The following is an 11,970-nucleotide window of genomic DNA, read 5'->3' as shown; positions in this document are numbered from 1 at the left end:
ATTAAAATTGTCGCCCAATAGAACAACAGATGAAAAAAACAAAAACAAAAACAAAAAACAACCAAGCTGAGTCATCAGTTCCATTATTACTTTCAAACTTAAAATCCTAACTTAACTAGCTTGAAAAGAAGAGTATCTCTGTAAGAATGGACACAGGAGTAAGAGACTTAGGGGAGCACAAAATGACCTTAGCAATAGCTTAAAACCAAATTTATTACAGAAACAATCTTCATAACTAAGAACCCAAATATATATAATCTGCTATAATGCTTTAAGAAAAAAAGGACGGGACCAAAACTTTCCTGCAAAATTTGTTTTTTTTTTTGCTTTTTCTTACCTTTCTTTCCTTTCAATTTTCTGACAGAAGACCACTGGTAAAACTGGAACCTCTGATAAGAATATGGTGGGCAACTAAAACTCTGCACATTCCTATAACTAAATAATCCTCCCCTCTTCCTCCATTAGGTAGTGATTCTATGCTTTGGGATATATTTTATCTTGGGACCTTTTTCGGGTTTTATTCTGAACTTGGGGGATATAGGAGCCCCCGTGGTTGAGGACTGAAGAGCCACGGCATTGACCAATTGATTCTCTGCATTGCTGAAAACACTCCTCTCGTGAAAATCTGACTGAAAAACTGCTACTTGAAAGTCACCCTGAACTTCTGGATATCTTGAAGATTCAGATTCTGCGCGCAGCACCAATGTCACATGTTCGGCCGCAGTTGCCTCCTTCCATCCTGTGTTAGATTTGTAACCAATAAAAAAATGTGATTACATATATACACTTTGAGAGCATAAGAAAAACACAAAAAACAATAGAACTTACTTTCTGAGAGAAAAGTTTTTGCGGCATGGATGTTAAACGGCAAGCTTCTCGCATGCGTACTGCCCTCCACAGGTGAAGTGTTCTCAATCCCAATACTATTATCATCCACGGAGCACGATCTTAGACTGCTTTCATTAGATAGGGTCTGATCACCAGCCTGTCCAGCATTCACATCTGCTTCCAAATCTCTACTACCATTTTGAACTGGCAGTGGGTCTTTGATCCCATGCCGGCTCACTGGTCTCCAGAATTTAACAGTTGGCCTGTTTGCGCCACATTGATTAGAATCAAATTTGGGCTTCTCCGGATTATTGTGCTTCTTTGGCATCTGATGCTCTACCATGCAATCATCTCGTGCTTCGGCTGGATTACAATTCCCAAGCGTGACAGATATAGAGCCAATCAGAACCTCATGATTCTTACTTTGTTCTGGTTGGTTTATGACTTCTTCCAGTAATCTAGATTTCACAATCACCAAATCATTTTCTGGTTTTGGTTTCCGGCTCCAAACTTTGTTGCCATTGACTGATGGAGCAGCCCTTAAATCCTTGTTGATTCCATGCTTGTGGATTCCTCCAAGCTTTGATGCCTGAGAAGTTTGACTCGCATGAAATACAGTGGGCAGACCACGTTGTGATTTCGATGGCACCTGCCGTCGAGTAAGAAACATATGACGACGACCAATTCCTTGTACAATTTGTCGTTCAACATTATTATCAATACTGAAATCACAGTAAACATTGCTAGACCCAGGCTGAACTTCATAATCCACATCATCTTCAGAGTTTGCAAATGAGAAGGGTTCAAGAGATGAGGGATCATGATCCGGCGGTGAATCTGCATTGTGTGCATCAGAATCAGAAGTAGCCAAAGGGCTTGAGGTTTCTGGTAGAGTCACAGACTCCAACGTATCATCAGTCTTCTCTTCATGTCTTTGTTCCTTTGCTTTCTGTTCTTTCTGCCTGAGCTTTTTCTGTCTTTTCCTTTCCAAAAGCTCAGCTTGCCTGTTGGAATTTTGCATAAAATATAAATAAAGTAGAAGCACACCAAACTAGATTTCTGAAAAAGCATTACCAAGGTCATTTATCTTGCTAACTAGGTCTCTGAAGTATGATAACTTATTTGAAGTTTGTATAGATTTATGTCCATTTGATGAACACCATCTGGAACTTTAAAATTTCCGACTTGTTCCATTAAATAATTCCAGGCCAGTCACTCATACAGGCTCATAGATTACCATTCGGTCTTGAACGAATTTAACTAAAGAGATATTATCTCGTGTGACAGCTCCACTGCTTGCTCTCTTTATCTGACCCAGAAAAATCGAGCCAACAATTTTGTACTTGCTTGTTTCTCTATTTGCTTTAATGTGTCCTTCAGTTTTCTAGACTTTCTCAATTTTATTGATTAAAAGCTTCAAGATTAACAAAATATGACAGAATTTGGGTGGCAGGGATGCATAGCCCCTAAAAGATACTAAGGTTCATATAAAGCATATTAGCTCTTATAATGCCCAGAAAGGTTTTCTCTCTTTATTTTTTATAATTAACAAAGACGAAAGAATCGGACTCTCTGATATAGATGAAGAAAGCAAAAAGAAAAAAGTGGTTGGAAAGTCAAGTAGCACAATGTACCTTCTCTGAGCAGCTTCTTCCTCCTCCACTAGCAATTTCTGGCACCTTAAAGCTTCCGCATCCTTGTCAGCAAGCCATGCTTTAATCTGAGTAGAAAAAACTCTTAATTAATTTGCAACACACCATCAAAATAAAAAATAAAAGAACTTTCCCTTTACTCCTACTTTTCTCATCTCATTTATAAGAATTAAATGCAAAACTGTGCCTATTTCAAAAATTAAATAATTGACCAAGTTGTTGAAGATTGCCCACAATAGCTCTTTAACCATACCACTTCAAGATGCATACAGATTGTCAATTAACCAATCTAATATTTATAAAACAGAAGAAAGAGAAAGTACCAGTAACTGCTCCACCAGGAAGCTAGTGCAAGCAACTAGGTTCTTTGTTTCAAGACCAATCTTCCCTGCTTCCCCATCAAATATATATTTTTGCATTGCTACAGCTGTCCCACATAGGAATGTTTTTTCACTAGCATCATCAAGAATACTGAATAGTTCTTGAGATGATATAGGAAACCTAGAGGGTCTAGCTTGGACAATATCCTACAAGGAAAATAAGATATTATTACATACTAAAAAATAATAGAAACAATATAACAGATCAAAAACAATTAATCTCAAAAAGAAATGAAAGAGAAATGAAGATGTTCCCTTACCAAAAGGGCAGAACCAGCCCTCAAACAAATTTGCGGGAGAGAAGAAAATCCAGGTTTCCGAATAACTGCCGTCAACGATTTTACAATGGAAGAACCTGGAACTTCCTAAATGACATATACAAAAAAGAACAAAGCATTTAGAAAAAGTTACATAAAAAATCGTTTACAAGATGAAAAGCTCAATTGGAAAAATGTTAATGCAGTATCTGCATACTTTCTCACAGATAAAAAGTAACCAATCAGTGAATAGATAATATTATCACAACAGTAAAAGTCATTCATTCTAGAAACAGCAAGTGAACCAGGAAGCCCCTTTTTTTTTTTTTGTCCTGAAAGGCCAGGAATCTCAAACTTATAGAAATTTGGGATATAACCAATCAAGCAGGGGAAGACAAATATTTTACCTCCAATGACACATTCTTAAATGATAAGATTTCCTTAGCTTCATCCAAAGAAAGCTGTACAAAACAGAGGCAATTGAGCAGCACAAGCAAATAGGAAAAGTGCACATGAAGTAACTCAGAATAAAGTTATCACCTTATCCCAAAATGCTCCTAACAGTTCCCTGTTTTTGGTAGAATCCTACAAGAGGAAAACAAAATCTTACAATAAAATTCCAAATACCAGAAACAAGATCAAATATAATTGAAAAAGCAACTATTGAAAAATAAATTAATAAGTATGCAAACAAGAGAGAAGGCAAATATTTGGATGACTAAAAAATTAGCAAACAAAAGCAGCTTGGTTTGAACACAAAAAATTATTAATGCAAACATACAAATAAAATAAATTACATTTGCGGAAAAGTAATGAAACCTTATCAAGCTTTTTCAACCGATGATGCACGCGTATATGTCTTCTATGGGTAATGGTTGAACAAAATTCTCGAGAACACTTGTCACATTTCTGCATCTGCACTTTCAAAGGAGTAAGCAAAGGCCAACCAGGAAGTTCTGCCCAAAGAAATAAAAGAAATAGAATCAACATAAATGGCTTCAACATCAAGTAGGACCTATTTCTTTCACAATACAAACCCATACAATTTCATGAGACATAAATTTTCAGGCCCACAATTGACCTTAGTAATGGCCTAGGCTATAGCAGGAACAGCCTCATATATTTTGAGATTTTAAAGGTTGAGATCCTTTACAAGGATAGTCACATTTTAAAACGGGAAAATTTTTTTAAAAAAAACCTAAATCAATAAACATCAATGCATGGGATACTATGGCAATGCTCTAATTAATATTTCTTCCTCCTATGAAGTTGCTAATTGCAAACTGCTAAAAGTTTGTTATTACCTTGCTGATCTAAAGCTTGGAGTAACTGGATCCACTGAACTGAGCTGTCCCCATTTCTTGAAAAAGAAAGAAGAGGCTCCTTTCCAATTGCTTGTTTGATAAAAGTATCCAGCGAATCATTTCCCTCCTCTGCTTTCACCACATCTGTGACACTAGAGGCTTTGAGCTTTGCTACCGGCATTTATGCTAACAGAAAATTTAGATCCCACCAGCTGACTAACAATACATCCCACAAGAATGACCAAAAAAGAAAAAAAAAATGTCAGGCAAGCACACCACACGGGCGTAACATTAATAAAGACCCAAACAAACACCATATGAGCAAATCTCAACATACACACTCCAATCTATTTCAACAAAGAATTTGTTCTCATGATGATTATTTTCACAATTAGTTGCTTGGTCATATAGTCCTTGTAAGGAAACTAAATGGACACATATATACGTCTGAAAAAATTAATTCTCAAACACACAAGAAATTGAACCAACATAGGATCATTGCCCTACCAAACTGTTCCGAAACAAAATGGCTGCAAAGAGCATATCCCTTTGACAACAATGCTGACTGCCATGAGTCTATAAATCTATGAATGAATAAATAGATAATTCTCAAGCACCTTAATACAACTAACTCAAAGTTTGTAAGTAATTATAATTCCGCAATGTACCCACAAACATAGAACACAATAATGGTACATTACTAATTATAAACTTAACGAGTACAAAACCAGATCAATGCAAACGCAATAAAATCAATTGCGGTTTCATAAGAACGAACAGAATCAGAACTTAATAAAATTTCGAGTCTTTGATTTCACATTGACTACCTCCCTCATAAAAATTCTTACTTTCTTACCTCCCTCATAAAAATTCTTACTTTATTCTAAAATCAAATTTAGCTTATGTGAGATTTCATTGTTTTTCAAAAGGAAAATTACAAGTTATTCTCATCTACCAAACAGAGCAACAAGTAAATTTCCACGTTGAATCATTAATACTTAAAAAAATGAAAAAAAATAGAGAAAAGATTGTTAGCGTTTCGCGTTACGTAATTGCGATCATTATCATATAATATTGAATTGTATAAATAGACAAATAAAATAAAGAGAAGTTAAGTGATCCGTGAACGTACCAGTGGAGGAGTGAGAGAGAGATCGGTATGAAGAGCGAGAGAATCTCCGGCGATCGGAGGGATTCGGAGTCGTGGAGGAGGTGATTGGGGAAGTGTTTGGCACGAGAGAAAGTCGGCGAGAAAGTGATCGGCCTGGAACTCGAGGGAAGGAGCCAAAAAAAATAAAAAAAGAAGGAAAGAACAGAGTGTTTCGAGGGGAGCTAGAAAATGTGAGTGAAAATATATAAAGCTGAAAACAGAACGTAAGAACCCCCTATGGTGTGAGAAAGGGTAGAAAACTAAAAATAAAAGAAAAATTATAAAAATTGGACAAAAAAAGTATACCATAATGACATTGTGGCATTTTGCGAGACTCGCTGTAAAGGGGAGTGAAAACACGCGTCGTAAGCGGGCCGTTCCGCATTCTCACGTGGGCCTTGTGTCCATTAGTTTAGATGATAGTGGTCTTTCTAAATGCAGTGATTTGATCATCCCGTTTATCAGGCACTTAAAGAATCAGATTCGTTTGGTAAAAGATTTTGTTAAATAGCTTTAAAACTGTTCATGCAATATTTATATATATATATAATCAGATTCTTCTATGTGGATGTGGTTGTTGCTTTCAGAGAAATCATCGTTTATTAATCGCCCAAAACCCACTAGGCTCTCGAAGCGCGCATCTCCTTTCTGTGGGAAATTAACCATTTCAGCAAAATGAACATCACATTAAGATAATTGAATTTGTATTAAGAAAAATAATTATTTAACATGATTCAATGTTTTCTATTCAAGTGGTGGTGCGTAATCATCAGAAGAGCAGCAATATTTACAGAAGTCGGAAGAAAAATTTTCACCATCGTTGCTGCCATTCTATGATTGCTTGATGAAGAGCATAATTAGGGAGAAGATTGCAGTGTTCAAGCTTTAAATTTGTCATGGGTGAAGTGTTATGCCCACTTTTTAACCATCCTCTAATTGCCTCACCCTCGTAGGTGAAACCATCTGCTGCTATTTGTGGATCCTTCATGACTTCCTGCAAATTCCAAGCAATTGCCATGATGAAAAGACATTCCCCACAATCAAATGAAATTGGCAAGAGTCTAATATTCACATCCTGTCTCCAATGCTTTAAGTATTAGTCTATTACCTGCAGAATTGGGCAGACAAAATGAGAGGGAATCCGGCGATGTTCCTTTGAACCAGAGCATGATACCGGGAATACACATGAAACCCTCAATGCCTCGAGCACACTCCATATTTCTGACACAAGGTCTGGTCGATTCAACCGGTTGTTCTCACAACACCTCAATGCCAAGTGAGCCAACTGTTCGGCTTCTGCAACTGGCCAGTCACCAGCAGAAGAATCCAATACTGAATTGAAATTTCTCTTCTCTAATGCACATTTCACATCTTTTTTAATTCTCAAAACTGGCCTCCCAGTTAAAAGTCGTAACAGTATAATTCCAAATGAGTACACATCAGACTCAGGCGTAAGTTTTCCAGTTTCTAAATATTCAGGATCTATGTACACAGAGGCAGAGTCATTGTTAGATTCATTACATAATGCGGAGTTTCCGGTACTTTCACCCTGTGGAATCAAATGGAAGAAGCCAAAGTCACTGAGTTTGCTGCCAAAGTTGGCATCAATGAGGACTTTAGAGGGTTTTAAATTCCCATGGATAATACACGGTTCGTTGGAGTGAAGGTAGATAAGGGCAGAGCAGACGTCAGAGGCAATCTGCATTCGTGTCTGCCAACGGAGTGGACTCTTCTTATTTTTACAGGCAAGGCAATCTTCAAGGCTGCCATTTCTGAGGTACTCAAAAACAAGAGACCTAGATTCTGGACAAGTTCCAATTAGCGTTACGAGGTTTGGATGCCTTACTCTGCTCAAAACCTCCACCTGAAGTTTGACAAGCAAAGGGAGTCTTAGTTAATGAACTTCTGAATGGATTTAGAATTCTTCAGTGAGATCTTCAGTCACCCATGTCAAAAGCTAGAAGTTCTTGATTTATGGTTATGATTAAATGCATTAAGATAATTATAAGCCAAAAGTTGACTATAACATATAGTTTGTATGGATAACTTAGCTAGCAGTAATATGAAGTTCTTTAAGGTTTACCTCATTTTGGAATTTCAAGTGGCTTTGAGGGCCGTAAGATGGAAACATCTTTATAGCAACATGCAAATGGCGAAGGAGCCCTCTATAAACATTTCCATATCTTCCTTCCCCAATCTTCCAGGATGGTTCAAAATTGTTAGTGGCCTCATTTAACTCTGAGAAAGAGAATTCAAGAAGCCCTGGCTGGAAAAAGCTCAAGGCTTCTCTTTTTATCGATTTTTTAATATCTCTGACCCTTCTTTGTGCATTTCCACATTCTATCCGCAGTTGATCTCGTTTTTGCTTAAAACTGATCAGAAGTTCCACAGCAGAGATGATTTTCTCCTCCAGCTCCTTCACCACAGAATGGGATTCAGCAAGTTGGCCTTCAAGTGCTGAGTTCTGGTCCTGGACAGTTTGAAGTTCTTTCACTGTTTTATCGTGCTGGTTTTTTGTTCTCTGTATTTCTTGCTTTTCTTTAGCCAGTAATTCCTCCAACTCTTTTCTTTGGCTCATCTCCTTCACACATAAGCTTTGCATTGCTTTGACCTGCAAGAAGGAACGAAGACCATTAGATAGCTCAAAAAGATGAGAAGGATAAATTATATTTATTACCAGCTGAAAAGCTTCAAAAGAAACCACATGCTTTTCAATTGCATCATATCCAGATGATGATCATCACAATTTTTCTTAATCATTTGTCTCTCATAACAATAACAATTGCCATGGTGTCATTTTCTCCTTTGCTGTGGAGGCCATTAGTAGGGGAATTGACTGATAGCGATTAAATGTGTGTGATCTATATTATAAGGGGAATGTTTAGTTAAAACTCTAAAACATAGTTGGAGCATCAGAGTAATAAAGAAAAAAATAGACACAAAGAAGCAGAACTTTTTTGTTTTTCTTCTTGCGGTGGTCAAAATCAGAAGCAAATTTTCAGTCTGGCTTACTGATAAACCACAAGGTCACATTTTTAGCCAAGATAGTCTTGTATATCAAAAGAGGGTCGAAGTACAAAGACCATTATTCAACCCCAGGAAAACAGACTAAATGAAGGAAAAATACGACATCAAAAACAGACTAAAAGAAGTTTGAGAGAAAAAAATCAATAAATCCAATATTGCAAGACAAAAAATAAGGGAGAAAATAAAGTGCAATTTAAAGCTTACCTTGCATTTAGCCTCCACAGCATTGTCTTCCTCTTTCCATCGCTTCACTACCTCTTCATACACCATCTTCTTTGAGTTCTTAGCTTCTATTTTAGCTTGTTCTAGTCTGCTTTGAGATTTCTCTTCCTGAAAGGCACGTGAATCAAATGGGTTAAACTTTAAACCAATTGTTCAAGATCAAAAATCAAAAACCAGTTATTCATGCCTTCATAATGTAAATTGTTCAGGATTTCAACAATTTTCTAATTGTATCCTCATGGGTGTTTTTTCCCACAATACAATTCAAATATGAGCATGAAAAGATAAAATGTCAATTTATGATGATCAACATCATCTTGTTACTCTCACCTCATCAGTCAGCAGAGGGGTTGATTTTGAAGTGCCAAGCAGACTGTTGGAGGACCAGCTAGACTGTACTGAACAACAAGATGTTTCTTCCAATTCATCATCAGCATCTTCCTCCACATCTGCACAGCCCTGTAACAAAGTTATTTCTCTAGCATCCCTAGAAACAGTTTGATATGCTCCATATGAGAGACAAAGAACAGATAAATCTCTTCCATGGAATAAGGAAAGGAAAAAGGCCAGGGTTGGCAAGCCTACCAGGAAATCCCAGCCTATATCCAAGGGATTCCAATTTCAAGTGCCCTGATTGCTTCATCTCTTCATTTGAATTCATCAGCAGAAGTGTAGGGGAAATTTCTAGTTCTGATCTATTTTCACTGCCACTCCTGTTTTTTTATCGCTCCTTTTGTGAGTGGCAATGATAAGTAAAGCATCAAACAAAAATAAGAATTCTATGGGTTCTAGGGCCGTACCTTGTGTAGATGAGACAGCCCTTGCAACAAAACCAAATATGACAAGATATTGGTGCTTGTTGGCATACAAAAATTGCTTTCTTGGACTTTAGCTCAAGAAGTTTCCTGCAAGCTCAATAAGTTTAAGTTAGTGACAGCAAAAATAAAAGCAGAAACCCATTTGAAAATTAGTTGCTACAAGAACTACTTCAACTAATCAGAGAGCATTATGAGTTAAACTCACAAATTCCTATCAAAATAAGAAGAACTTCTATGCAAAGAATAACTAAAACAAATTGCGTTTTAAGCAATACTGAATAGTCAAAACATACAATTCTTCTTCAGCTGCATCCTAGGACATTAACGTATCTCAAAGTTCCATAAATATTTCAGCAATATAATCTGAGTGCTTTTTCTTTCCTTTGATGACTAGTCCTACAAATCAAATGTTCAGTAACCAAGGGAATTAGAAGTGGTAACTGATAAATGGTCCATACTTTGAATAGTGTTTATCTGCTGCTGCTCCCATAACAAGCCATCTAATATTCTGCTGAGTGATAACTTCTACAATCCCATCCTCAACGTTGTCCTTCTCTATCCATACCGAATCTCCCTGTACCTACAGAAACAAAGCCATTACTTAAATAGAAAATGAGATCACATAAATGAAATCTCATTATCTGATCAACTAACTATTTTGCTGACTCCATCTCTCAGAAAGAGCTCCAATATTTAACAAGTTGCAAACTTCTACTCATTGAGAACACAACTGAAGTTTTTGGTAAACACCCACCAGCAATTCCACTCCACTCAGAACATTTATGAATTAAAAGTCACAATATCTCAATCGCAAACATGCCCTTTAGACCTTCCGTTTATCAGAAATTCAAATAACAAATAGCTTTATGAGTAAGAATATCAAACACTCAACAGTGTAGCATGTCACGCAACGGGCAAATATTCTTCTAAATCCATCAATAAAATAAAGCATAAAAATCAATAATCAAAACTAACAAATCTGATTAAAACTATGAGACGAAACAATACCCCAGCTTGACTCAGTAGGAGTAGGTATTGATCGAAAACTTGTATCTTATCTGCATGTTGTTTCAGTCCATTGACAGCACCTTTACTCTCCTCTGCACAACAGCAACAGGAAAAAAAGATTCATCACAATTCAAGAATTTTAAGACATAATCAAAGTCCGTATAAGATAAGGTCTAATTCGAATATAGAAAATCAATTCAATTCCTCGCTTAAAAGCAAAATTAGGGAACTTTAATAATTTATTAGCTATAATAACACAAAATAAACGACAAAAAGCAGATAAATACAACTGAGCGATTACAAGCATTTATTTTTCTAAGTTAAAAAAATTAAAAAAAAAACTTACTGAATGCGAAAACGTGTAACGGCTTGTGAACATGAAGCAGGGAAATCTTCTTCCCAGCGAAATTCTGGAGAGCCCAAAACACCGTCGTTTTGTTCTTCTCAACATTCTTGCCCACTGCAACGAATATAGTTTCCTCCACATCAGATACCACTCGCTGTTGTCGATTCTCTTCAAAATTCTCCATCTATGATTGTAGTTAGCACCGAATGGGAATCTGAAGGGGTTGAACGACTGACGAATATTTCCGAGTTGTGGTGGTGGACTCGGTGAGTCACTCAGTTATTGTCTTTGCATTAGGGGAAAGTTGTGCTTTATCATTGGACTACCGTGTTATTTGCTCGCCTACTTTTTGAAAAAAGAGGCGTTTGCTTGTGAGTGTGTGGAAGGGCTGAAAGTGCTTAATTAGAAAGCACCTTCGGGAAAAGTGATCAAAAAGATCAGAGCGGCTACGTGCCACGTGAGGTTCCAACATTGACGACTGACGTGTATTGTCCGTTGTTTATTGATCAAATTGAACGCACCTTATTTAAATAGAATTTAATAAGTAGAGAGATTTTATTAAAAACGTTTTTAGTTATTTAATTGTTAATTAAAGTTAAATTTATAAAATTATTTTAATAAATAAGTTTTTATGATTCTGTTACATAAGAATGTAAAATAAATAATTGATACTTTTAATCATGGAAAAATTATCCAATCTTTATTCTTAAAAATTCAAAACTTAAACTCTTTCTAAGAAAGATAAAATAACTTTTTTAAACCTTAAAAATTTTACTTTAAAAAAAATGAAACAACAATATTTTAAAAAGAACTTAAGCTATGTTTAATAATTAATATAACTTTTCAAATAAAACTTATTTAAATAGAGTTTTTGTTAATATAACTTTTATAAGTAGAAATTTTACTATAAAATTTTTAATTGTTTGATTATTAATACAAGCATTCATTAAGAAAGTATAAATTTACTTTAATAGGTAC

At 36.0% G+C, this 11,970-nt stretch overlaps 2 protein-coding genes across 5 annotated transcripts; both read right to left on the bottom strand.

The window, feature by feature from the left end:
- Positions 1 to 53: 53 nt before the first annotated feature.
- LOC18032948 lies at positions 54 to 5,642 on the bottom strand. Of its 3 annotated transcripts, none has more exons than XM_024179649.1 (10): positions 5,554 to 5,642; positions 4,422 to 4,637; positions 3,937 to 4,073; positions 3,658 to 3,702; positions 3,525 to 3,578; positions 3,121 to 3,225; positions 2,804 to 3,007; positions 2,463 to 2,548; positions 829 to 1,832; positions 54 to 739 (listed from the first exon to the last, which is right to left on the bottom strand). In XM_024179649.1, the coding sequence occupies exons 2-10, from the start codon at positions 4,600 to 4,602 to the stop codon at positions 462 to 464; spliced, it is 2,094 nt and encodes a 697-aa protein (XP_024035417.1). In that variant the 5' UTR covers positions 4,603 to 4,637; positions 5,554 to 5,642; the 3' UTR covers positions 54 to 461. The 3 variants fall into 3 exon arrangements, with proteins under 3 accessions (XP_024035417.1, XP_024035421.1, XP_024035422.1); XM_024179653.1 differs by having other exon boundaries at positions 4,422 to 4,633; positions 5,554 to 5,626; XM_024179654.1 differs by lacking the exon at positions 3,525 to 3,578.
- LOC18032862 (U-box domain-containing protein 32) lies at positions 5,601 to 11,435 on the bottom strand. 2 transcript variants are annotated; one of them, XR_002904363.1, is made up of 12 exons: positions 10,993 to 11,435; positions 10,647 to 10,738; positions 10,097 to 10,218; positions 9,621 to 9,725; positions 9,406 to 9,533; positions 9,151 to 9,269; positions 8,803 to 8,928; positions 7,655 to 8,182; positions 6,680 to 7,435; positions 6,387 to 6,565; positions 5,878 to 6,219; positions 5,601 to 5,685 (listed from the first exon to the last, which is right to left on the bottom strand). XR_002904363.1 is itself a non-coding variant. In XM_006421895.2 (10 exons), the coding sequence occupies exons 1-10, from the start codon at positions 11,174 to 11,176 to the stop codon at positions 6,383 to 6,385; spliced, it is 2,343 nt and encodes a 780-aa protein (XP_006421958.1). In that variant the 5' UTR covers positions 11,177 to 11,435; the 3' UTR covers positions 6,259 to 6,382. The 2 variants fall into 2 exon arrangements, 1 of the variants encoding a protein (XP_006421958.1); XM_006421895.2 differs by lacking the exons at positions 5,601 to 5,685; positions 5,878 to 6,219 and having other exon boundaries at positions 6,259 to 6,565.
- Positions 11,436 to 11,970: the final 535 nt, after the last annotated feature.

The sequence above is a fragment of the Citrus clementina genome, unplaced genomic scaffold (genome assembly GCF_000493195.1).
Source record: "Citrus clementina cultivar Clemenules unplaced genomic scaffold, Citrus_clementina_v1.0 scaffold_9, whole genome shotgun sequence".
In the NCBI taxonomy this organism is placed as follows: Eukaryota; Viridiplantae; Streptophyta; class Magnoliopsida; order Sapindales; family Rutaceae; genus Citrus; species Citrus x clementina.
Note: the sequence above shows the minus strand (reverse complement) of the source record. Positions and strands in the feature narration are given on the sequence as shown.

Excerpts from the sequence above, each read along its gene's own strand:
- LOC18032948 (XM_024179649.1), bottom strand. The coding sequence starts at position 4,602 with ATGCCGGTAGCAAAGCTCAAAGCCTCTAGTGTCACAGATGTGGTGAAA. Across the intron at positions 4,074-4,421 it reads CCAAGCTTTAGATCAGCAAG|AACTTCCTGGTTGGCCTTTG; the intron begins GTAATAACAAAC and ends TTCTTTGGGCAG. Across the intron at positions 740-828 it reads AAAAACTTTTCTCTCAGAAA|GATGGAAGGAGGCAACTGCG; the intron begins GTAAGTTCTATT and ends AATCTAACACAG.
- LOC18032862 (XM_006421895.2), bottom strand. The coding sequence starts at position 11,176 with ATGGAGAATTTTGAAGAGAATCGACAACAGCGAGTGGTATCTGATGTG. Across the intron at positions 9,726-10,096 it reads GCAGATAAACACTATTCAAA|GAAACTTCTTGAGCTAAAGT; the intron begins GTATGGACCATT and ends TTGAGCTTGCAG. Across the intron at positions 8,929-9,150 it reads CCCCTCTGCTGACTGATGAG|GAAGAGAAATCTCAAAGCAG; the intron begins GTGAGAGTAACA and ends CGTGCCTTTCAG.